The sequence below is a fragment of the Ictalurus punctatus genome, chromosome 6 (genome assembly GCF_001660625.3).
Source record: "Ictalurus punctatus breed USDA103 chromosome 6, Coco_2.0, whole genome shotgun sequence".
Taxonomy (NCBI): domain Eukaryota; kingdom Metazoa; phylum Chordata; class Actinopteri; order Siluriformes; family Ictaluridae; genus Ictalurus; species Ictalurus punctatus.
In genome coordinates, this window is record NC_030421.2 from 2,687,520 (window position 1) to 2,713,583 (window position 26,064).

The 26,064-nt window shown below is 39.7% G+C and overlaps 2 protein-coding genes and 1 long non-coding RNA gene across 4 annotated transcripts; 1 reads left to right on the top strand and 2 right to left on the bottom strand.

The window, feature by feature from the left end:
* The first annotated feature begins 987 nt into the window (after positions 1-987).
* On the top strand, positions 988-12,182 carry LOC108266823 (uncharacterized). 2 transcript variants are annotated; one of them, XR_008396523.1, is made up of 4 exons: positions 988-1,996; positions 10,050-10,300; positions 10,975-11,101; positions 11,179-12,182. It is a non-coding gene; the product is annotated as an uncharacterized LOC108266823 (long non-coding RNA). The 2 variants fall into 2 exon arrangements; XR_008396524.1 differs by lacking the exon at positions 988-1,996 and adding an exon at positions 5,053-5,838.
* Positions 2,246-4,567, bottom strand: LOC128632901 (GATA zinc finger domain-containing protein 14). The gene is made up of 3 exons (XM_053680700.1): positions 4,345-4,567; positions 4,038-4,060; positions 2,246-3,793 (listed from the first exon to the last, which is right to left on the bottom strand). The coding sequence occupies exons 1-3, from the start codon at positions 4,407-4,409 to the stop codon at positions 2,601-2,603; spliced, it is 1,281 nt and encodes a 426-aa protein (XP_053536675.1). The 5' UTR covers positions 4,410-4,567; the 3' UTR covers positions 2,246-2,600.
* Positions 12,183-16,493: 4,311 nt separating the features above from the next.
* On the bottom strand, positions 16,494-20,696 carry hpxa (hemopexin a). The gene is given in 10 exon segments (NM_001200248.1): positions 16,494-17,061; positions 17,191-17,350; positions 17,490-17,617; positions 17,751-17,852; positions 17,951-18,163; positions 18,291-18,444; positions 18,566-18,720; positions 19,911-20,114; positions 20,325-20,347; positions 20,586-20,696. Coding segments are annotated over 10 exon segments (1,437 nt in total). The 5' UTR covers positions 20,651-20,696; the 3' UTR covers positions 16,494-16,828.
* Positions 20,697-26,064: the final 5,368 nt, after the last annotated feature.

Here is a 26,064-nt window from a genome sequence, read left to right on the forward strand (position 1 = left end):
CAGAAATACATTGGGTAACGTAACAAGCGCGTTTAAAAGCAGCTTCTCAAAGCGCTGTACACAAAATAAGCAGTACACAGAAGAAAATAAAACATTATAAAAGTTAATGAGAGTAACAGTGATAATAATAATAATAAAAGTATACATCAACAGTCAAATTCTAGTTTAAAGAAGTGTGTCTTGAGTTGAGCTTTAAAAATGCCAAAGGTCTGAGACATTCGCTGAAGTTTGTGCGAGTAAGGTGATTATTGAGGTTGCTCTGATCAGGAGAGAAAATGAAGGCGCTTCTGAGTGCACTTTTCGCTGCTGTAGTGGATTTTCTACAGCGCCCCCTGTTGTTCATGGTCATGGCTGCAGCCACCCTTTACTATTATGTTAAACGACGCAGTCGAGAGAGAACAACAGCGGGTCCCGAGGGCACATCTGAAAATTCATTGTTTGACCAGGCCACGGAACTGGCTGTGGTTTGTTGTATATGAAAAACACAAGAAATACACACGAGGGAGACCAAGGATAAGTAGTAAGTAACTTTATTGAGAATTCACTGGGCTGGTGGGTCGGTAATCCGAGAGCGGTAGGGAGAAAACGGATGGTAAAATGGGGTGCGCCCAGGGGATGGGGGATAGCGGGCTGAGGTGTATGGGGGAGAGTACTCAGGACTGGCAGGTGAGAAAGGGGGAGAGTGATCAGAGCCCGGGTCGGAGAAGGCCACATCATTATCAGTCTGGTAGCTGGAGGAAGGGTCAGGCAGAGGGTCTGTCTGTGTAGAGGCGTCAATACACATATTCGCGGGGCGGATTCTGTATCTGAGAGGTGGGGAGAAGATGTATGTGAGTGCAGGTAATGATGTGGGAGAGATGGACTGAAGAAGGTTAGAAGGGATAGGGTCAAGAGGACAGGTTGTGGGACGGCTAGAGAGGAGGAGTTTAGAGACATCAGTCTCTGAGAGAGGGGAGAAGGAAGTCACTTGGGAATTACATGGAGGAGGAGCCAGTCTATGCATGTCTGGGGTTGAGAACTTATTCCTGATTGATGTAACCTTGTTGGAAAAGAAAGTGGCAAAGTCATTTGCAGTTAGAGAGGTAGGGGAAGGGGGAGGAGGGGGGCAGAGAAGAGAAGAAAAGGTTTTGAAGAGAGTGTGGTTGTTGGGAGAACTGCCAATCTTCTCTTTGTAGTATGTGGTATGTGATATACCTTTCTACTAGTGCACTGTAAGACCCTAACCTGTGTGCGTGTCTGTCTTTACCAGAGGAGATGCTATTGGAATAAGAGGAGAGAAAGTGTTTCGTAATTGGTTAGGTCAGTTGGATTGTTAGATGTACACCATTTCCTTTTAGATGCTCTTAGTTTGGCCCGGTTGTTACGCAGAGCTTCTGAGAGCCAAGGGCAGGTCTGGATGTTAGGGGGCAGATGCTGTCAAGAGAAGATGTTAGGGTGGAACATAGCAAGTCAGTTGCGGTGTTTAAGTCCAGTGAGGAGAGGTGGCTATCAGCGGGAAGTAAGGTTGTGACAACGGAGGAGAAATGTGAGGGGGAAAGGAAGCGAAGATTGCGATGAAAAGAGATAGAGGATGGAGACAGTGAAGGGGGTGAGGGGAGAGAAATAGAGAACTGGATAAAGAAATGGTCAGAGGTGTGGAGAGGAGTAATGAAAAGATTGTGTGTGGTTCAATTACGTGTGAGGATGAGGTCGAGCTGTTGCCGGCTTTGTGGGTTGCTAGTGTGGTGAACTGGTGAACTGCTTGAGGTCAATTGTGGTTAGGAGAGCAAGAAAGTCAGCTGCATGTGGCTTGTCTAGATGAATTTTGAAGTCACCAAGGACCATAAGGGGAGTTTCATCATCTGGGATGGTGGACAGTAGCATGTCAAATTCATCGATCAACTTCCCCAGTTGACCTAGAGGACGGTAAACAACCAGAAAGTGCATTTTGGCAGGGTCAGTGACTTTAACAGCATGAAAATCAAAGGAAGTGTAGGAGCAAGAAGGAGAAAGAAAGGTAAATTTCTATGTTTTTTAATGTATTGAAATGATCTATGTTTATCACCCATAAATTACTTTCTGCTTCATCAGTATACATTTTTTAAACATGGCTCTTCGTATGTAGAACTTTCAGCACACATCTACTGACATCTTTTGAAGTTAAGTTGCCATCTGAATACAGCCTGAATATAGCCTGAAGTCAAAAACTTTTGGCATGCTAAATGGAATAAATATTCAATAAAAAAAAATACAATAGGACACTCACTGATGTTTATTTTAGTTTATTCATCAGCCACAAAGTGCACAGGTGGTTGTCAATGTTTACAGACAGTGCTGACAGAGACATAATAGCCTTGTTGTTTGGATACAGCTATTTAAAATAACACAACGCACATTGGCCAAAAAAAGAACTAGCTTCATTTGCAGTTTTTAGAATCAAACTTTTCTTTTTTTAACTTTTTTTTTTTAATTATTCAGAAGATGGAAGGTGGGTGGTCTTCCTATAGAGGTGGTGTTATCTTCTTTCTGTCGCTCACACATGATGGTCACAGCCAAGCAGCTCCTTGACCACGTTCTTCTTCACAGGCAGGATCATTGTTTGTGTGGTCGGGGCTGTTGTTTTAATAGTCTGGGCCGTTGTTTGCATGGTCGGGGCCATTGTTTGCGTGGTCGGGGCCATTGTTTTTATGGCCTGGGCCATTGTTTTTCTGGTTGGGGCCATTGTTTTTCTGGTGTTGGCCATTGTTTGCGTGGTCGGGGCCGTTGTTTGCGTGGTCGGGGCCGTTGTTTTTATGGCCTGGGCCATTGTTTTTCTGGTTGGGGCCATTGTTTTTCTGGTTATGGCCGTTGTTTGCGTTATCGGGGCCATTGCTTTCGTGGTGTGGGCCGCCGTTTTTCTGGTTATGGCCGTTGTTTGCGTGGTCGGGGCCATTGTTTTCGTGGTCTGGGCCGTTGTTTTTATGGCCTGGGCCATTGTTTTTCTGGTTGGGGCCATTGTTTTTCTGGTTATGGCCGTTGTTTGCGTTATCGGGGCCATTGCTTTCGTGGTGTGGGCCGCCGTTTTTCTGGTTATGGCCGTTGTTTGCGTGGTCGGGGCCATTGTTTTCGTGGTCTGGGCCGTTGTTTTTCTGGTTGGGGCCATTGTTTCCGTGGTCGGGGCCATTGTTTTTCTGGTTAGGGCCATTGTTTGCGTGGTCGGAGCCATTGTTTTCGTGGTCGGGGCCGTTGTTTGCATGGCCGGGGCCGTTGTTTGCATGGCATGGGCCGTTGTTTTTATGGCTTGCACCGTTGTTTGTGTGGTCGGGGCCGTTGTTTGTGTGGTCGGTGCCGTTATTTTTGTGGTCGGGGCCGTTGTTTGTATGGTCGGGGCCATTGTTTGTGTGGTCAGGGCCATTGTTTTTATGGCCGGTGCTGTTGTTTGTGTGGTCGGGGCCGTTGTTTGCATGATCGGGGCCGTTGTTTTTATGGCAGGGGCCATTGTTTTTCTGGTTAGGGCCGTTGTTTGCGTGGTCGGGGCCATTGTTTTCGTGGTCTGGGCCGTTGTTTTTCTGGTTGGGGCCATTGTTTGCGTGGTCTGGGCCGTTGTTTTTCTGGTTGGGGCCATTGTTTGCATGGTCTGGGCCATTATTTGCGTGGTCTGGGCCGTTGTTTTTCTGGTTAGGGCCGTTGTTTGCGTGGTCGGGGCCATTGTTTTCGTGGTCTGGGCCGTTGTTTTTCTGGTTGGGGCCATTGTTTGCGTGGTCGGGGCCATTGTTTGCATGGTCGGAGTGGGCGTCGTCATTAGAATGGTCACTAGCCCCAATTACCTTTTCACCTGAATCAAACAACCGTCTCTTATTAAATATATACATAAATATAAATATATAAGTAAAACAACATCTTGCATATTTTAAAGCAGTTTGGTAGCATATTTTATAGCAATGCCTGTTTGTTGCATTGGTGTTTGTACAATTAGAGTCTGTATGTAAACATAATTTCTACTGTAAAGCATGCTGAGACTAACAAATACGTTTCAGAACGTTTCTCTGTGTGGCTGACTTGCTCAGACATTAACTCACCTTTAACATCGTCATGGTGATGCCTGGGCACCAAGGATCAGAAAAAAAGGGAGAAGTTAAAATATATTGTTGTGTTTTTCATAATTAATAAGTGTGTTAAATTTGAAAACTCTGGTTTTTATGCCAGTGTTTAATTCAGGGACTATGACAGGCATAAGCAGAAATTCAAAACATAGATATGAACAGAAGAATAATGCTGCAGATACAGATATTAATGGAATAAAAAAACAAATTGTCTGGCAAAAATATGAAGAGAGATTCACATAGATGAGTTGAAGTTCTGAAGTGTACAGAAAGTAGTACTCACGAGGGAGCTGCCAGGCAGAGGAAGAGAGCCAGGCAGATCGTGAAGGTCTGGATCAGTAGCCTCATGGTTAAGAAGATCCTCTGGTTCCACTGCAGACACAGCTCAGTTGAAGGATGTACTAAAGAACCTGCTACCCTCCATCTTTTATAGCCAGCGTGAGAGAGGGCTGTCAGATGAGCAACTGTTTGCACTAATAAAACAGATGCCCACAGTTTGCACAGGGAGAACAAATCTGGGGAACACCCGGACTGATGTTCACCCCACATTCAGAAGTTGGTCAAGGTACACTGGATAGAAGGAGGGGCAACATCATGAATTGAGCAATATACGGTTACTGATGAGATACGCATAACATCAAATTTAAAAATTGATGCAACTCCATAAGTTATTATCAGTATACACTGCCATTTACAAGTTATATACAGGTATAAACAATATTATTTTTTGTTTTTGAACAATGGGAGTTTTTGTTTTATTACAGTTTCATCATTAACAGGCCAAACAAAATGATACAGTCTGGCAATTAGTACTGCTGAAAAACATAAATATGCTGTGTGCTACAAGAACCTAATTAGAGTGTGTGGTGTACATTTTGACAAACACCAGTAGACTCATCCTCTCAGGTTTAAAAGTTTATTGCAGACCATACAGTAATAGAAGAATTAGAGTGCTCCGGCACGCTACTCTGCATCCATGATGTATATACCAAATGTGCCGGTGTAGGTCTGCACGTCTGTCACTTTCAATAAGGAAGCTAAAATCGTTAGTCTAATGGTCCTAACTTACTTTGTGCTTACAAGGTTTTAGCAGACATGTCTAAAGATAATCACATGTTTGTGTCAGCACAAAGTTTGTGTTTGTGTTCAGCATGAGGTGAAAAAGAGTTCAGTGTAAGCTCAGAATATTCTGTTCTTTCTAGGCTAGATAACGCGACCCTACATGGCCCGATACACAAGGACAGGAATTATGGAGCCAAATGTCCTCAAGGAAAACTGGAATGTTTACTCAAATACATAAATTGACTAAAAACATATCACAATGACAATACTTGAATTTTTCTGCTCAGAAATTTGGCACAAATCAAAAAGAAAAAAAAAACATATGTGTGCTTTAATTAGTTTCCTCTGCAATTCATTGGGTTTGTATATTTTGATTGAAAACAAAATTCCAGCATTCAAAATGTAATGCACACATATTCACCTTCCTAAAATATGGTTCCAAAATATTCAGTTGTTAAAATACCATTGTCATTATTCATCATTTAATATTTCGACACATTATTTTTCAACCTCACAAATTCAGGCTGCAAAAATTCCGGTCTTAAAATTCAGGTCTTAAAATTCGGGTATTAAAATTCAAGTCTTCACATCTGGGTCTCACAGGAAGAACAATGGATTGCCGATACTATTGTAACACGCTGCTCAGAACCTGCTCAAAGCGTTTGTGCTTGTGGTGTGGATTGGGCCAATACTGAAACAGAAGATAAAGCAAGGGGTAAGTTAAGCTATTATTTATTTATCAACAGCGCAATACGATATTTTATTATACTGTTGAATTACTTCACATTTATCCTTTCGAAAAAATGGTAGCCATTCATTGTAGCGAAGTTTTGTTAGCTTTTTGTGACAAGCCAGCTAACGTTAGCTAACGACGTTATATTTTGAACACCTGCACGAAGTCAATCGCTTGGCTAGCTACATACTTAACGGTTTTGGCTTCCTTACTGAACGTAGCAGACGTGCAGACATACACCGGCACCTTTGGTACATATATCATGGATGCAGAGAAGCGTGCCAGAGCGCGCTAATTCTTCTATTACTGCAATAAACTTTTAAACCTGAGAGGACGAGTCTACTGGTGTTTGTCAAAATGTCCACCACACACTCAAATTAGGTTCTTGTAGCACACAACATATTTACGTTTTTCAGCATTACTAGCATTTTCTGTGAATCTTTCATCTATGGGCTTAACAGGTTAACCCTCCAAGTGCAATTGTCTTCACTAAGACACTCGTTCAGAACCCTGTTAAGATGTGAAATCAAGCCATTAATAAGCTCCACAAAGCTTTGAGTTTCCTTATTTAATTGCCAGACTGTATCATTTTGTTTGGCCTGTTAATGATGAAACAGTAATAAAACAAAAACTCCCATTGTTCAAAAACTACAAATAATACTGATATTGCTAGCTTTACTGGTAGTCATCAGGGAAATGCTGAGTCTGTAGCTTCCATGCGTGAAAATGTCATGGTATGACACTACCTTAAAAGTACATTGAAATCCCCAGGTTCCCAGACAGTTAGGCCATTTTATGGAGTTAAAGGAAAAGTGACAATGGACTTAACTTTAGCATTCAGTGGGCGAACAGTACCATGTCCAACCTGTTTACCGAGGTAGGTTACGGTGGCATGACCAAACTCACATTTTGTGAGGTTCAGAGTAAGAGAGGCTGTCTGGAAATGAGCAAACACACGGGTTAAAACACAAATATGACTATCCCAGGTGTCTGTAAAAACGACCACATCGTCGAGGTAGGATTCACAGTCCTCTACATCTCCCAATAACTGGTCCATTAGCCACTGAACTGTAGCTGGAGCATTTTTCAGACCAAAAGCCATGACTGTATATTGGAGGAACCTGTCTGGTGTAGCAAAAGCAGAAATCTCAGATGCACGTGGGGTGAGTGGAATCTGCCAGTAACCCTTTAGAAGGTCCAGTTTTGTGACAAACGTTGCATTTCCGATTCAGTCAACACAATCTTCCATTCTTTGGAGGGGAAACGAGTTTGGTTAAAACATTGACTTTTCTATAATCTGTGCAGAACCTATAGCCTTTGTCAGGCTTTGGAACTAGTAGGCAGGGCGAGCACCAGGGACTACAGCTAGGCACAGCAAGACCATTCTCAAGCAAGAAGTCTGTTTCTTCTGTCATAATGGCACAGTAGTTATATCATACACTTTCTGTCAAACTGTCAATCAAAGTAGTGTGTTTGATAATTTATGGCCCCTCTCTTTCCCTGACTGACAGGTCTGTAGGCACACTTTAATTTATGACCGGTCTGGGGGGTAATCCTATCCACTGTATCAGTGGGTCAATCTGGCTAATTTGTGTCCTGTAGTGGTGGAGAGGGGTGTGGGGGGGGAATAGTCCCCCTCCCAACAAAAGGTGTTTATGTTAATGAGTCTGTTTTTTTGGTTTGGGTGAAATACGTCTGAAAAGAAATAATGTTTTAATATGGGCATGTGTTTGTGTTACTGTGTGGGGTTATTCCGTTTGTGTAAACACATTGTTAGAAAAGCATTATGATTGAAATGTGTACATATATGAGTAGAATATTTTTGGTTTGTGAAATACAGGGAAACAAATCTTGATTATGTTTAGGGAGGCTGGTCTGCGTTTGAATAAAAAAGTTTAGGAGGTAAAGCGTTTTTTTTAAAAAAAAAAAAAAAAGAATCTGTTTAAAAGAAGCGCGTGAATTACATACCTTCAAAAACATAAACCTTTAGGAACTAAAAAAATTCAAAGAGTTGTTTAAAAAGAATAAGGCGTATTACATGACTTCTAAACAAAGATCCTTACGAGGTAAAAATGTTAAAGTGCTTGCTAAAAGAATCTCCGTAATGTTTTAAACTAGGAGATAAGGTTTCTATTTTTTTTCCAGAGGTGCATTCCATTCGCAGTGTGAAACGTTAATGAAAGTTAAACCGAACCCACGTCACTCTCTCGCTAAACCCCGCCCACACATAAGTGTTTTCAGACACGCCTCTCTCTCTCTCTCTCTCTCTCTCTCTAAACATGCCCATACAAGTGTTTTCATCGTAGACAGTACGTTCTACGTTCCACAATACACAAAACACACACCCCCAGGAAAGGAAGGACACAACCCAGATACAGGTGCCAAAATGACCCACTGATACAGTGGATAAGGTTACCCCCACCACCCCTACCACCCCTGGTCATAAATTAGGTGTACCTACAGAACTGTCGGTCAGGAAAAACACAAACCATAAATTAGCCCTACTACTTCTACCTCTACGATTGACAGCTTGACAGAACATACTGTCTACGATGAAAACACTTGTATGGGCATGTTTAGAGAGAGGGGGGGGGGTGTCTGAAAACACTTGTGTGGGCGGGGTTTAGCGAGAGAGTGAGGTGGGTTCGGCATCGCTCAAACTGCTCTAACAGCCGACAAATGGTAAACTGATCCAGGTTAAATTTAGTAGCCATATCTTATAACCTGTATACACACACACACACACACCACAAAGACAAAACCGGCGGACAAACGCACCGAAAGAGAAACGGGACGAAACAAGAAAAGAAAACAAAAATACACCATCTTCCCTCACTAACCCAAAGCCAGGAGAAAAGAAGAATCAACACAAATGACTTCCTACAAACCACTCTTAACCGTGCACTATTTACAGAGGTGACTATTCGTGTGTTAATTAACAAAATAATATATACACAAGTGTGTCACACGAAACGTAATGGGGCGAGCATAAACAAAGTCAAATCAGGCATAGGGTCATACACAGGTGAAAAGAACTTCTGTGTACACAATGCAATGGCAAAAATCTTCCCTGGGATGGAGACTGACGAGGCTTAAGTATACTTCCGGAAACGTGCAGGCAACCAATCATGTTGCACATGGCCGGAGCAGGCGTGGACAAAACGTGATCATCCACTAGCAAGCCGGAACGTGTGCATGGAGTAGGCGGGGCCTATAGAAGGGGGAGGTGACAAAAGAAACCCATCCCACCACTGACATAGACACACAAATGGCACATAGAACAAACAGAAATACATTGGGTAACGTCACAAGCGCCTTTAAAAGCAGCTTCTCAAAGCGCTGTACACAAAATAAGCAGTACACAGAAGAAAATAAAACATTATAAAAGTTAATGAGAGTAACAGTGATAATAATAATAATAATAAAAGTATACATCAACAGTCAAATGCTAGTTTAAAGAAGTGTGTCTTGAGTTGAGCTTTAAAAATGCCAAAGGTCTGAGACATTCGCTGAAGTTTGTGCGAGTAAGGTGATTATTGAGGTTGCTCTGATCAGGAGAGAAAATGAAGACGCTTCTGAGTGCACTTTTCGCTGCTGTAGTGGATTTTCTACTGCGCCCCCTGTTGTTCATGGTCATGGCTGCAGCCACCCTTTACTATTATGTTAAACGACGCAGTCGAGAGAGAACAACAGCGGGTCCCGAGGGCACATCTGAAAATTCATTGTTTGACCAGGCCACGGAACTGGCTGTGGTTTGTTGTATATGAAAAACACAAGAAATAAACACGAGGGAGACCAAGGATAAGTAGTAAGTAACTTTATTGAGAATTCACTGGGCTGGTGGGTAGGTAATCCGAGAGCGGTAGGGAGAAAACGGATGGTAAAATGGGGTGCGCCCAGGGGATGGGGGATAGCGGGCTGAGGTGTACGGGGGAGAGTACTCAGGACTGGCAGGTGAGAAAGGGGGAGAGTGATCAGAGCCCGGGTCGGAGAAGACCACATCATCATGAGTCTGGTAGCTGGAGGAAGGGTCAGGCAGAGGGTCTGTCTGTGTAGAGGCGTCAATACACACATCCGCGGGGCGGATTCTGTATCTGAGAGTTGGGGAGAACCCCGCATGTCCAGAGGGGGTGCGAAGATAATAGAATTGTGTCAAACAGTTTTAATGTTTCTGCATGCTTTATGTTGAACAGGAAACACGGGAGTTACCTGCCTGTTTGAGGTAGCCAGACCACATGGTGCCCTCATCTTCACAGTTTCTTATCGAAAGTGACCTCTTCCTGGTAGCAGGCGAATGCTCGGCCATTCCTTCCTTCATGGCGGACCATGTATTGCAGGTCTCAGCAGAGCTTTTGTCCATGTGTTCGTTCTTGGTTCACATGATACAGCCACTTTACTGTTGGAGGACTGCCCTGATATTGATCTGCGAGAGATCATCAACCTGGTATGTATATACAATATAGATACTTGGTCAACTTTTCAGTAAGTATTCTTTTTACTGTAAGGTTGTTTTGTACTAATTTTATTAAAATTTTAATTGAGCTTAATGTACAGTATCCATTGGATGAGGACCAACATGAGAAAGTTTTGGAGCTTTGCTTGTCTTGGGATCTCCCGGGTCCAACCGAATAAAATAAAAAGTAGCTCTACGAACGTCTGCTTTCACATGCGGTCATGTAATTTTCTTGTTTGTGGTATGTGATTACATATATTCAAATACCTGTATTTCCCTACTGGACAAGACCATGTTTTATGTTATGTCTTCTGAGTATATTGGAATTATGCTTAAAGATCATTTTAATGGAAACTCCTTTGAAGAATCAGGCAATTAACTATTGTCCCACTGTTGAATGTAGTTTTTTTCAATTTCTCTCCATTTGTGTTTTAGTTGTCTATGCTCTGTAAATCTGGCTTGCATGTTAAATCCACGTTGTACTTATAGAATTTTGAAGTAGTGACAAATAAAACCTGAATTGTCTGCTTAGTGAGCAAGCTCTTCTCAAACTGAAGATACACTGAATGATTTAGAAGACATGTTGGATGATTTAGTATGACAGAAATTAAACTGTATTCTGTGACACTTACTGGCTGTTTTGCTCATTTTGGTACATATTTTAGGTTCTTGGGAGAAAAACATGCCAAATGAAACAACTCAGACGAGGATACAATGGTTTGGTCGCTTCTGATGGAGAGGAAGGATGTGGTGTTTTTTCCAGTGGAATCCGAAGACTCTTGCTCCTCTGAGGTAATGAGTACTTTTATAAATTAGGTTAATATTTGATTTTTTCCCCTCAGAATTAATCCAAACCTATTGAATGTCAGTGTTTAGCCAACAGTCTACTGGTCATGATGTAGATGCTGCTTTCTCGAATATCCTGGCCTGCTGCTGCTGCTGCTGCTGCTGCTGATGATGATGATGAATACCCAGCTGAAACAAACCAACATATCATTGGGTACTTGAGGCAGTTCATTCAGATGGGTATGGTATCAGCAATGTCCCTCTAAATTTATATTAGCTTATTTACATTACGTTTACATTAAATATAAATACATTTAAATACATTTACATTAAATATAAATAAGATTTTAAACATATTTGTCATAATCTGACATTTGTGTGTCTTCATGTCTATGTAAATGTTTTGCAGTTATGTTTTGCATTTGAAAATAAAGTGAATAATGTGCTGCCTAAAGGGGAAACCGTGAGACAGAGAAAACAACAGAAAAACTGTATAAAAATATATACTGTCATATTGATTAACAGTGTAACTGAATATATTGCTCGGTTCATCTTCTCTTGTGGCTTGTCTGCACAATCCCACCACTAGGGGGCGGCCCAGAGTAACATGTTACGATAGAATCGGCAATCCATTGCTCTTCCTGTGAGACCCGGATGTGAAGGAATTTTTGCAGCCTGAATTTGTGAGGTTGGAAAATAATGTGTCGAAATATTAAATGATGAATAACGATGATGGCATTTTAACAACTGAATATTTTGGAAAGTATTTTTGGAAGGTGAATATGTGTGCATTGAATTTTGAATGCTGGAATTTTGTTTTCCATCAAAATATACAAACCCAATGAATTGCAGAGGAAACTAATTCAAGCACTGATATTGCTTTTTGTTTTAATGTTTTTTTTTTCTGATTTGTGTCAAATTGCTGGGCAGAAAAATTCAATTATTGTCATTGCGATATGTTTTTATTCAATTTACGTAATTCAACATGCCATTTTGCCTTGAGGACATTTGGCACTATTATACTTTCGTAAGTAACAGAGATGAGTCTTTAAGAAATAATAATAATAAAAAAAAAAAAACACAAGAACTTTATACACTTCTCTCACAAGTGATTTTGGCCTATTTCAAATAGAGTAGATCTAGTTTGTTTCAGTAAAATAAAGTAATTTAAATTAGGTTATTTAAACATTATTAGAACTTCAGTGGTGGAACACTGGGGTCAATTTCGGAACACATATTCAATAGGACACCCCTTTATACCACGTACACACACATTCACTGGAGGATTGAACCTGAGCCCAGGATGGAATTGGGGTACTCTGGAGCTGTGCTGTGGAGCTGTGATGCTACCCACTGCACCACCATTCTACCTGTCATTTAAATAAAAATATTATGACATGGAGTAATTTGTATACACTAATCAATCACTGGATATTTGATACACTAAACTCATTTGCCAGTAATTAAATTTTCCAATTATTTGATCTCATTATCAAGCACACCTGCCATGCTGTTAGTTGCATACAGTAGTTGCTAATGTTAGCCTATTGGGGTGACAAACTGTTTATCATCAGTCAGTAATTGTATATCGGTCCCCAGCTCTGTTCCTGTGAATAAATAGCTTCATACATAGCAGTTAGTTATCTCATATGTGCTCTTAGTTCCATCTGCAATTACTCCAGCGGCAGTCCTTCATAAGGACCTCTCAGATATGGCACAGACATGGGTCAACCCGTAAGAATTTCATGCGGTGTTAGATGCATATTTCTGTTAGTCTCCATGCGATAGGTCATTAGTGGAAGAGGTAGAGCATCTACCGAAACAAGTTCAGTGTCAGCACAATTTTGTTAAGCTTAGCCTTAAAGGTAACACTTACCTTTTCCACTATTCTCTGTGACTGAGGGTAATAACACGTCAAAATTTTAATTTATGCACAGATACTGTAACACTGTTTTAAGCATTTTAACCAAATGCTGAGCCATTGTCAGAGATGGTATGCCAAATCTAGGAATTACCTTTCTGGTCAAAAATTGAATCACTGTTCCTGCAGTTTGGTCTGCTGATGGCATTGCCTCCCTCCATCTGCTAAACCTGTCTATCACCAAGTGCTTAAACAACCCTTTTGGCACTTATATGTGCCCTATTAATAATGATTTTCACTTTATGACATTGTTTTGAGCATAAATTTCATACTCGGATAAAAAAAAATTATCCAAACAGATGACACAATCCATGGGTATAAGCAGAGTCAGTGTATATATATTAACAATTCTACTATTAACCTGTTCGCACTCTGTAGTTATAGCTTTTAATTCAGCCAACTGGGCAGAGCAGGCGTGCTCATAATGTTTATGAAATTTCAGACACAAAATCTTTCAGATGGAACGTCTAAAAAGTTCAAACTTAGGCGCAAAGAAATATGAACATGAGTGTTCTCGGTGACTGGCTCACAGAATTATTTAGGCAATACAACACTCCAGTTGGTGTATTAGGCACACTAATAGGTTTAATAGTTAAATTTTGGATGGCACATAGAACAACCTCATATCCTGTTCTTTGTTGAGCCATCATGTGTTGCATGTGGATATAATTCAAAATAGAAGTGACCTGGTGTGATGAGTGTAAGATCGATGTGTGAGAAAGCAGTTTTCCCAGTAGTCTGCACTAAGAGAAAAGCTCCAGCCATGGCATGCAAACATGCTGGTATCCTTGTGCCACCAAATCCAATGCTTATGATAAATAAGCTATAGACCTGCAAGCGCCCCCATACTCCTGAGCTGGGATCCCCACAGCGGCTCCCCCTCCCTCAGTCACATATAAGTGAAAGTCTTTTTTGTAGTTTGCCAGCCATAATACAGGTATAAGTCCATTCAATCTCAGGTTTGATTTCACTTGGCTCAGCTCGGCAATAAGCTCCCAAATGGCTCTTCATTCAGTACGACTAATGGATTTTATAATTTAGCCCACTTTATCAATATTTAGACCTATGATTAGTACGTGTGCACATATATCACTTAAATTGTTCAGTGTAGGCTAATTATACTAAACCTTTAATTGTACATAATTTTGGATTATGTTTAGCATAAAAACCTTAAATAATGTAAAAACATCAAACATTATTACCCATGTGTATGGAGCGTTTTATTTAGCTTGATCTGTCGAAAACTCCAAACAAATTACACTCAGTGCACTGCTGGACTACAGGTCTAATACGGCTGTGAAGACTGTCAGTACTCTCTAAAAACAAATGTTTAAGCTTAACAAAAAATTAACGAGTTTTTAAGTTGTTCCAACATTATTTAAAAGGAATTAAAGTGTTATGTACTTAATTACCATAATTATGAACACAAGTTTTTAAGTTGACAAGCGTTGGAGAAACATGGAGAATGTTATCACACATGATTTGTAACACGCACATATATACGTCAACATAACATTGAGTTCGTGCACGAAGTGCGCGTGGCCGTGAAGTGTGGCTAAAAGATCATCCTATTACTCTGTCTTGTATTCATTCACAAAAATAACTAAAATGGGAGACGACTCATAGAGCCGACTCATTCACAAACGACACATCACTAACACTATGAATTGGGTATGTATTCTATAATCTGGGCTAAGACCTCCCAGTCTTTGGCCTACAGAAAAATATTCCTTTTTATCTCTTTGCTCATGAGGCATAAAAAGAGAACCCCTTTATTATCAAGTAATTTATGGGATATAAATGAAAGGTCCAAATGGTCTCTCTCCTCTGCATTCTGAACGTCTGACTCATTCGTTTCTCAACAAAGGCTTAGGGGCCGTTTACACAATAACGGAGTTTTTGGGGCCGGAAAATGCAAACTTTTGAAAACAGTTTTCAAAGCGCAAATTTCTATTATTATTATTTATATTATTTTTAGTATTTTAAATGAACGAGCTTTGTTGACAGTTTTCTGACCTGGAGCACACGAAAGGCTAAGTATGGGATTGAAAACAGAAAAATCCATCTCCACGATTAAAAAATAAAAATTAGTCAAATCTATGCTTGACAAGCACGAGTTTTCACAATTCCTTATGACAATGAATCATTTTCCAAGTTTTCCAAGAAACTTTTCTGCCTTCAGTAAATCATCGTATAACGTACCCAGTCTCCTTTTCTGGATCACACAATCTGGGAATATTTTTATATAATACAGGTCTAGAAGTTCTAAGTGATTTACACAACGGGCAATCTGTCAGATATCCAAAATATTGGATAAATATTGGATAAATATTGGATACCCAATCTCCATTGCCTTAACTAATTATTCATATCCATATGATACCATATATCTGTGGTGCATGTGTTGTCAGTTTTATTTTCTTTAAAATTTTTACCAGACCAGGGGTTTTTACTTTGTCCCATAATTCACCCTATAGTCTCAGCCTGGTACCCTTCCTCCTGGAAGTCTTATCTGTTATTTTGACACTGATTTGCAAGTGTAGAGGGCTTTGTTTGGAAACCCAGTTCTGATATGTGTCTAATTGCTTTTTTTTTATTGCCATAGAGTAACTTTAGAGTTGCTTTAGACAAACACAAGGTTCTTAATGTACACATTAGAATACCACTTGTTAGAAAATGTTTTATAGTTTTATATTATGCTTGCTGTGAAGAGAGGTACAGACTGACACAGAAAACAATTAGGCCTAGTGTTCAGTAGGACTCAGAATTCATCTAACTCAATACACACTTAGAATATAACTTGACCAACAAGTGTACTATGGATTTAGGTAATGTTTCCCACAAATAATTCTAACTGTCGGCTATACACACCAGATTATACCTTATTAACATATCTAAACATTAGTAAACTTTGTAGTTATTATACCTTATTAACATATCCAAACATTAGTAAATTTTTAATTATTCTACCTTATTTACATATCCAAACATTAGTAAACTTTGTAGTTATTATACCTTATTAACATATCCAAACATTAGTAAATTTTTAATTAGTCTACCTTATTAACATATCCAAACTTTAGTAAACTTTGTAGTTATTATACCTTATTAACATATCCAAACCTTCGTAAACTTTGTAGTTACACACATTTATTACACTTTATATTCTATACTTTCCATTTGCAAATGAAGCTTATTCAAATTACTCAGTCTTTTTTTTTAATGTATTGAAATTATCTTTGTTCTTCACTCATAAACTACTTTCTGCTTCATCAGTATGCATTTTTTAAGCACTACTCTTCCTATGTAGAACTTTCGCCACACATCTGCTGACATCTTTTGAAGCTAAGTTGCTATCTGATTACAGTCTGAATGCAGCCTGAAGTCAAAACCTTTTGGCATGCTAAACGGAATAAATATTCAATGAAAAAAAAACATAATTAAAAAAAACAACAACAGGACACTAACTGATGTTTACTTTAGTTTATTCATCAGCCACAAAGCACACAGGTGGTTCTCAATCTTTACAGACAGCGCTGACAGAGACATAATAGCCTTGTTGTTTGGATACAGCTATTTAAAATAACACACCGCACATTGGCCAAAAAAAAGACCTAGCTTCATTTGGAGTTTGTGGAATCAAAGTCAGGCTTAGTTAAACAAAGGACGAGAGGTAGGAATATACATTTGAGGCCAGAGTGAAAAAGTGAGACCACCGGCTACAGCCTGTTTCGTTTTTAACTTTTGCATTATTCAGAAGATGGAAGGTGGGTGGTCTTCCTTTAGAGGTGGTGTTATCTTCTTTCTGTCCCTCACACATGATGGTCACAGCCAAGCAGCTCCTTGGCCACGTCCTTCTTCACAGGCAGGATCCTGGAAGTAATGAATGTAGCAGGGCTCTCATAGTGGTAGAAATCGTCATCAATCACTACTGACACACCATCTGCTCCACAGAAGGCAGTATCCACATGCTTAAATGGGATAGGTCGTGCTTCTGTGTGGGTATGTGGTTCGACTTCCAAGTTCACATCGTATATTTTGTCACCTGCAAATCACATAAAGGCGCACAAAGACAGCAGGGTTATGTCTAAATTACCAGACGCATGAAAAACTACAAAATCATTTGATATTAGGTTTGTATTGCTGTTGCTTTTTTTTTTTTTTTTTTTTTTACCTTGGATGACATGGAGAATGTGTTCCTTAGGACAAATAAAGGCCGCATCTATATGACCCTCAAGGCCCACTGTTTCCTTCACACACTTAGGGTAACCATCACGGAGAGTGTGGGCCACTCCAGGTGTGTGTGATATATTGTAGACATAAACTTTTTTATCCTGCAAGCAACCAAAACATAACAGAAGGTAATTATCAATAAATTTTCTATCCATACATTTTTTATTTGTTTCACACCAGTTACAAGCTTGTTGGTTAGAAAGCTTGTTGGAAATGTTTGATTTTTTTTTTAGCACTAACCTGGATTATGTGAATGTGATTTTCGTGGGCGAAGGCAGCATCGACATGTTCATCTTCCAGACCTTTAAAGCCACTCTGAACAGTGCCGGCATGATATTTGTCATCGATTTTACTGAGATAGTGGTGGCCTAGTGCATGAGAATGAGATAAGAATTTGTGAAAGGTTGTCTGGGGTGTGTTTCTGTTGAAGCCTGGCTAAAACAAAATAGTTTGAGATTTGTACTCTTGTTATAAGTATTACTGTGTACTGGACACACTAACCTCTGAAAGCAAACAGATCGTGATCATCATCCTCAGCAACGGCATCCAGGTGCACATGGCTGCACTGCTCTCTCTCGATGTGTTCTTCCTCAGTCTTGTCACCTAATAAACCAGTTAGTCATGCCATCAAAAACACCCTGAAATACAATCATGTTTTCTGCTTAGACACTGACTCTTTCAGCCTCATGCTTTTCACTTACCATAATGGGGACAACTCATGAAGTATTCACGGGCCTCCTTTGGATATTTTCCATTAACTTCCCCAGTATTGGGGTCGAACTTGGAGAAATCATGGCCATGGAAACAATAATAGTGTCCCGCATAGCGGAAGGCAGCAGAGCAGTTGGGCATGCTTTTGAATTCTTTCTCATGGACCTCCTTTGTGTCAAGGTCAAAGTGGTAGATTTCATGACCTGGGGTATAAGAAGGAGTATAGGTAATGGGTCATGAATTATAAATCACTTAAAATGTAACATTTAACCAGCTAATCCATTTAGCAAGCTTTTTTTAATAGTTATATAATGCAGTTATATGTCATACCCTTGAAAAACACCACAGTGTTATTGGGACAGTCAGGCTTGTGGCACTCAACTGCAGCATCCAAATGGTCCGGAATACCAGGGAATACCTCAGAGATGGCTTTTGGAAATCCTTCTTCCAGCTTGTGATTTTCATAGCTGAAAACCTTGTCATCCTACATTAAGAGACACATAAGACACTTAAATATTGAAACTAAGTAAACCATAGGCACAGATTGCACATATAAGAGATAACTATCGACTGTATTAATATGCAATTGAGTCAATTTAATGTACCAGGAAGAAATAAAAGTGCTCATGGTGGTCAGGACTGTCCTCAGATGGCACGCGGACTGCTGCGTCTACATGTCCCAGGAGATGGTCATCCAACTCAGGGAAGGTCTTATTTGTAAGCTCACCGTCACCATGGAACCCCTTAAACACATGATTATCTGACAGAAGTAACAGTGATCAAGGGTTAGCAATTTACAGAGACCAAAAAAGTTAAATTGCTCTTGGTTTACAATTGACCGCAAAAAAACAACAACAACAACAACAACAACAATAAGAATACATTATAAAAGTGTTTTTTCCTCAGTTCCCAGTAATAAGCCCCAATATGTAACACCTTGAATATCAACATTCATATTAAATGTATAGTATGCAAAAAAATATTGCCTTTGACAATATATGGAGTTATAATTGCAGAAGTTAATTGCAAATTACAATCTACAATCTGAAGTCACCTACATCACCACAAGCTGTTTGGAAGGGTTTCAAGAAAAAAAGCCTCTACTCTCATCCAAAAACAAACTCGAGCGTCTTCAGTGTGCAGACAGTACTGGAACTTCAAATGTGATCGGGGTCTATGGTCAGATGGAACCAAAATAGAGCTTTGTGGTAATAAACACCAGAGGTGGTTTTGGTGCACACAGAGAGGTAGCCGTATGGAAAAGTCCCTCATGCCCACGGTTAAATATGGAGGAGGATCTTTAATGTTTTGGGGCTGTTTTTCTGCCAGAGGACCTGGATATTTTGTTAGGATACATGGCATCATGGACTCTATCAAATATCAACAGATATTAAATGAAAACCTGACTGCCTCTGTCAGAAAGATTCAAATGGGCCATGGTTGGATCTTCCAGTAGGACAATGATCCAAAATATACATCAAAATCAACACAAAAGTGGTTTAAAAATCAAGGTCCTGCCATGGCCATCCCAGTCCCCTGAGCTGAACCCCATAGAAAACCTGTGGGGTGAACTGAAGAGGAGAGTCCACCTGGGTGGACCTGGAAATGTGAAGGATCTGGAGAGATTCTGTATGGAGGAACGCTCTCAGATCCCTCGCCATGTATTCTCCAACCTCATCAGGCATTATGGGAGAAGAATCAGTGCTTTTATCTTAGCAACGAGAGGTAGCACAAGGTATTGACTAAAAGGGTGCCAATAATTGTTGCACACCTATATTTAATGAAGATATTTTTTCATAAACCTGTGCTTTATTTGCAATTGGTTGATATCAATGACAGCAGAGCATCAAAGTTTTTGAACAAAAGATCAAAAGGTTAAACAATAGAGATAATTTTTCAAGGGTGCCAATATTAATGGAGTGAACTGACATTTGATTATTTTTTGCTCACCTTTAAAGAAGTACTGAACTCCTTCCTTGTTCTCAATAGCAGCATCAAACACTAATTCCTGGCAGCGATCAAAGTGTTGGTTGCCAGAATGATCGTTGTCATGGTGGGCAGGGCCGTGGTTTTTCTGGTTGGGACCGTGGTCGGAATGGGCGTGGTCATTAGTATGGTCATCCGAATGGTCACTAGCCCCAATTACCTTTTCACCTGAATCAAACAACAGTCTCTTATTAAATATTATATATAAATAAAACAATCTCTTGCATATTTTAAAGCAGTTTGGTAGCATATTTTACAGCAATGCCTGTTTGTTGCTTTTGTGTTTGTACAATTAGATTATCTATGTAAACAGACTTTCTAACAAAAACGTTTCAGAACCTTTCTCTGTGTGGCTGACTTGCTCAGACATCAACTCACCTTTAACACCTTCATGATGATGCCTGGGCACCAAAGATCAGAAAAGAAGGGAGAAGTTAAAAAATATTGTTGTGTTTTTCATAATTTATAAGAGTTAAATTTGAAAACTCTGTGGTTTTTTTGTTTTTTTTTTGCCAGTTTTTAATTCAGGGACTATGACAGGCATAATCAGAAATTGGCTGGCAAAAATAAGAAGAGAAATTCACATAGATGAGTTGAATAGTAAAAGAAGCTCTGAAGTGTACAGAAAGTAGCACTCACGAGGGAGCTGCCAGGCAGAGAGAGAGAGCCAGGCAGATCGTGAAGGTCTGGATCAGTAGCCTCATGGTTAAGAGGATCCTCTGGTTCCACTGCAGACACAGCTAAGCTGGAAGAGGTACCAAAGAACCCACAACCCTCCATCTTTTATAGGCAGTGTGAGAGACGGCTGTCAGACGAGCAACAATTTACACCAATCAAACAAACGCCTACACTTTGTACAGTGAGTAGGTGGGAACACTCTGACTGATGTTCACCCTACATTCAGAAGCTGGTCAAGGTACACTGGATAGAAGGAGGGTCAATATACTGTATATGCATATATGAGGGTTAGTGACTCTTCTCAAACTTGCTCTGCAACTGCAGGTTTCAATTACTAACGAGATACACATAACATCAAATTTAAGAATTAATGCACCTCCATAAGTTATTATTAGTATACGCTGCCATTTACAAGTTATACACAGGTATAAACAATATTATTTGTAGTTTTTGAACAATGGGACTTTTCGTTTTATTACAGTTTCATCGTTAACAGGCCAAACAAAATCATGTAGTCTGGCAATTAAATAAGGAAACTCAAAGCTTTGTGGAGCTTATTAACGGCTTGATCTCACATCTTAACGGGGTCCTGAAAAAGTGTTTTTGTGAAGACAATTGCACTTGATTGATTAACATGTTAAGCCCATAGATGAAAGATTCACAGACAATGCTAGTAATGCTGAAAAATATAAATATGTTGTGTGTTACAAGAACCTAATTAGAGTGGTTTTGGCCCATTCCAAATAGAGTAGATCTAGTTTGTTCCAGTAAAATAAAGTAATTTCTCAATTTGCTAAACACTTAGTAATACACTTTCTAGATTCATTTGAATGTATTCTTTGCTTAGATTTTACAGCATTTTAAATTAGGTTATTTAAACAATAATATACCTTCAGTGATGGAACACTGGGGTCAAGTTCGGAACACATATTCAATAGGACACCCCTTTATAGCAAGGCATCACGAGCTAGCAGAAGAGCTACCTTTAGAGTCAGAAGCTTCTCAGAGGCTGACACTAAGGGCTCGAATGGGGCCCCTGACAGACCTTCCAGGACTACAGAAAGGTCCCAGGAAGGAATGCATGGCCTGCAGATGGGCCTCAGCTGCCTGACAACATGCATAAACCTTGAAGTTTGAGGATGTTGCCCCACAGAGGCTCCATCAACAGAGGCATGGTTAGTGTATGGTTTTCTCCAGAAGTGTGATATCTCATCATGCACTTCTGGAAAAAAGGGGAGTTTTCTGCGGTGTGAGGGAGATTCATTTTCACTGGAGAGTCAGCGAGGGTGTTTTGGCTTTCCATAGCGGAAAGAGGAGTCGCAAAGTCAGATGGAGAGCCGAACCCAGAAGACAGAGCAAGAGATAGAGCCACGCTCGTCTATGGCTCCTCTTCCAGATCCATACAAGATCCCCAGGACCTGAGCCGGCTGGCTTCCTCAACAACGGCTGGCCCAGATCCACGAGGCTCGGAAACTCATCTCCCTTCTTACGAGACGAGAGAGAGTGGTGAGCAGAGCTGCCTAATCGTAAAACGTTCACAATGCTCATAGTCAGCCCCCTCGACGGCTGCTGTGTCATGCTCCAAATCCTAAACACTTCACACAGAAAGCGTGTCCGTCTCCCCCTAGGATGAAACGGGAGCAAGGCAAAGCACACTTTCTGAATTCTCTCTCGCTCATTTTTCTTTCTTTTTTCTTTCTTTCTCTTTTTTTTTTTTTTTTTTTTTAAAAAAAGGAGATAGAAAAGTTCAGAGATTTTGAGAAAATATAGGGGAGAAATTAAGCATCTTTTTGTGACCGACATGCGCTGAAGATAAAAAGGCTGACGGCGTGGTTCACAGGTGCCATATTTATATCACACAACGCGCTTAATTGCCACATCATGGCAAGCCTATAAATAGGTATGATTTTACACAAGCTTCAGATGTCGGTTGCGCGCGCGAGGGCGCTCCCATAGTGTTATGCTAAACGCATCGTGGAGTTCCCTTTGAAAGGGAACATGCAAAACTCACCTCCAAACGCCACACAGACAGGATTGAACCTGAGCCCAGGATCTAATTGGGGTACTCTGGAGCTGTCCTGTGGAGCTGTGATGCTACCACTGCACCACCATTCTACCTGTCATTTAAGTAAAAATATTATGACATGGAGTAATTTGTATACACTAATCAATCACTGGATATTTGATACACTAAACTCATTTGCCAGTGATTAAATTTTCCAATTATTTGATCTCATTATCAAGCACACCTGCCATCCTGTTAGTTGCATACAGTAGTTGCTAATGTTAGCCTATTGGGGTGACAAACTGTTTATCATCAGTCAGTAATTGTATATTTACAATGTTGGGTTTAACCCGAGAAAAGCCTTAATCCATGTAGATACAAGATACAAGACTAGAATGAAGTAAGTACATTTTCATGCTTTGTTTTCTGGCTGATAATGTAGTAATACGTGTGAAATTTGGGGTAAGGCATGCCCCATGAGAGATGTTGACCGGGTTAAACTAGGTCACGGGATTGCTTTAAAAGTTATTTAACAAAAGTCTTGCTGTGATTCATATCACATGTGCTTTCTAAGCAAATCAGTCTCAAATCAGTTATTATATCACTATTATTATCATTATTATCATATTATTGTGTGATTTTTGTGATACAGTGCACATATACTGTATGTATGCAATATCATTGTGAACTGCATCTATAAATTGCGATAATGAAAACAAATGATCACGGATGATATTGTCCAACTCAAATAGTTCAAAAAATCTCTCTCTCTCTCTCTCTCTCTCTCTCTCTCTCTCTCTCTCTCTCTCTCTCTCTCTCTCTTTAATGCTGAGATAGTTACATAGCATAATCTTTTAAAATAAATATATAAATAAATAAAGGCTGCTGACCCTGGTAATGATTAACAGAGTAAACAGGGCCTCTCCTCTGGTATTCTGTTCGATTGATTTTCCAGATTTTTCTCCTCGTATGCTCACCTTAATAACATAATGCTCACCGTGTAATAATTTAACGAATCATATTTAAAAAAAAATTCTCTCTGTAGCATATAATGTGGCATTTGGCATAACATGCACATGAGGCTATTATTATTTCATAGATATTTCTTGGCAAAATCAAAAATACTTATTTAATTTATAACTTGGGGCTGACAAAAACATAACGTTGCATTCAGAGTTGATCATTGTTTTTTTCAATTTTATATCATGAATGATTTTATTTTCATTTTTATTGTTCTTACTCCATAAATATATACAAAGCTGAAAAGTTATGGAGATACCTTTGCCCCAATGCGTTGCTGAGACGTCTTTAACATTAACAACATCTGTACGTTTTTGCTTTTTTCATGTATTATATATCTTAAGCTTGGTCTATTCTCATACAGATCCTTGTTAAGAAATACAACTGCAATACTGTTGTTACAGATTCAACTCCTACAGTAGTCTTTCTAGCAGAATGGTAACTTTAAGAGCACTTTAAGTGCACATTGTGGGAGTAGAGTATGATTAAAAGATGATTTACTATGACTGCTGCTTACTAAATTTAAAACATCGAAAGCATTAGGAATAATATACAGAATCATCTGACAAGTGAGCAGATCATTAGTCTCAAGGTCGACGTTTGAATGAAATCTCTGTGAGGCTCAAACAGTCTCCTAAGTTCTCATTGGTCAGCTCCTCACAAATGAGAATTTTTTTTTCAATTGGTCTCATCTAATCATTTCGCAGCAGTGTGTTTCCCTGCCTGAGTTCAATAGGACAAGCACAGAGCATTTCCAGTGGTGAGTCCAGGTGGATGATTTGGCATGATAATGCACAATATAAAAATAAATAAATGCATGGTTTAATAAATGAATTGCACAAGATTATACACCTAAATTAGCCTACAGTATATAGTTAAAATGGATTACCGGTTATAACAATGAAATGCTCATAGCTAAGACCATACGCTGGCCAGAGCACTTTTCTCTAAAGACTCGATTTGGTTCTAAATGGTTTTGGACGTCAATTCCACATGGACGTTCTCGCTGTGGTCGCTGGGACTACGGTTGCTGCGATGGCCTCGGGACTGCGATTACCGCATGCAGTTTAACACTCGGGTCTCCTTTAGTGAACAGTGGACTAGTTCAACAAACAGACTTCATATAAAACCCATAATGAACTTTCTTTTACTCTCACACTATCCGTCGTGACCCAGATGAGGACGGGTTCCCTTCTCAGTCCGGTTCCTCTCAAGGTTTCTTCCTCGTATCATCACAGGGAGTTTTTCCTCACCACCGTCACCAATAGGGATAAATTCACACACTTAAAATCTCTACCCTGTGTTTATATGTTTCTGTGACGCTGCTTTGAGACGACGTCCGTTATTAAACGTGCTATACAAATAAAATTGAATTGAATTGATTAAGTAAATTATTTAGGGTTCTTAAACATGGCTTATCTTAAGATTGGCGTGTTTTATGATGACTTCTTTCTTGATTGTGGAGTTAGGGCAAATTATCCAGGACAAAATCGAAATCACCTGTGCTAATGTGGATTATTGAGATTCAAAGCATCGAACGGATCCATAGAAGCATAGAATTCTGCTAATAACTCTGTTTAAAAAAACAGACAAACAAAAAAAAACAGCAGAACAAGACTTTGATAATATGCTATTACAGTGAATACAAGTGATTATAATTTCAAAGGACATACATTGAAGCATACATCATCAGCTACAAAAGTTAATAAAAAGAATGCTTGGAAGTCAATTTTATTGAATTACTGACCGTAATTAACTTTTAAATAAATGGCATCGTTATTAACTCTTATAAAAGTACGGGATTTACATGACATTTACTAATCAGTGAAAGTATTGTGGAAGAAAATTGAGATCAATTTAAGATTAAAAAAAAAAAACAGAACGGAGAAGATCCTGCAAATAGAACTAGACATAATGATAATGAGTCTTTAATGGTCACATATACATTACAGCACAATGAAATTCTTTTCTTCACATATCTCAGCATGGTAGGAAGTTGGGGTCAGAGCGCAGGGTGAACTATGATACAGCGCCCCCTGGAGCAGAGAGGGTTAAGGTTCTTGCTTAAGGGCCCAAAATGAAGGGGGAGAGATGCAATTGCCAGTACAGCCTGGCTGTAGTGTTGTTCTTCAGGGGTTGCTGGTTGTAAGTATGGTGTGAACAAAAAAAGTTCTTCTGAACATGTTATTGCCGAGCAAAACCTGAGCATATACATGCAGAGAGTTTAAATGCAAAGAAATGCTGGAATGATGAGCTGCACTTTTCTAAAGACCCACTGTGTTTGAAAAACTCATTCTGAAAGACCACGTACGTCTTGTATATTCATCTGAAATCAGTTCTTGCATACTTATTTTCCTTGGAACGTGACGTAGAGGGATATCTGATGGGAATTTGGCTCCCATCTATATGGTCTGT

What these genes read in the sequence shown, in the direction of transcription:
- LOC128632901 (XM_053680700.1), bottom strand. Translation starts at nt 4,409, where the DNA reads ATGAGGCTACTGATCCAGACCTTCACGATCTGCCTGGCTCTCTTCCTC. An exon ending in CTCTGCCTGGCAGCTCCCTC is followed by an intron (nt 4,061 to 4,344) that starts GTGAGTACTACT and finishes CTTGGTGCCCAG; the next exon opens with GCATCACCATGACGATGTTA. An exon ending in TCACCATGACGATGTTAAAG is followed by an intron (nt 3,794 to 4,037) that starts GTGAGTTAATGT and finishes TGTTTGATTCAG; the next exon opens with GTGAAAAGGTAATTGGGGCT.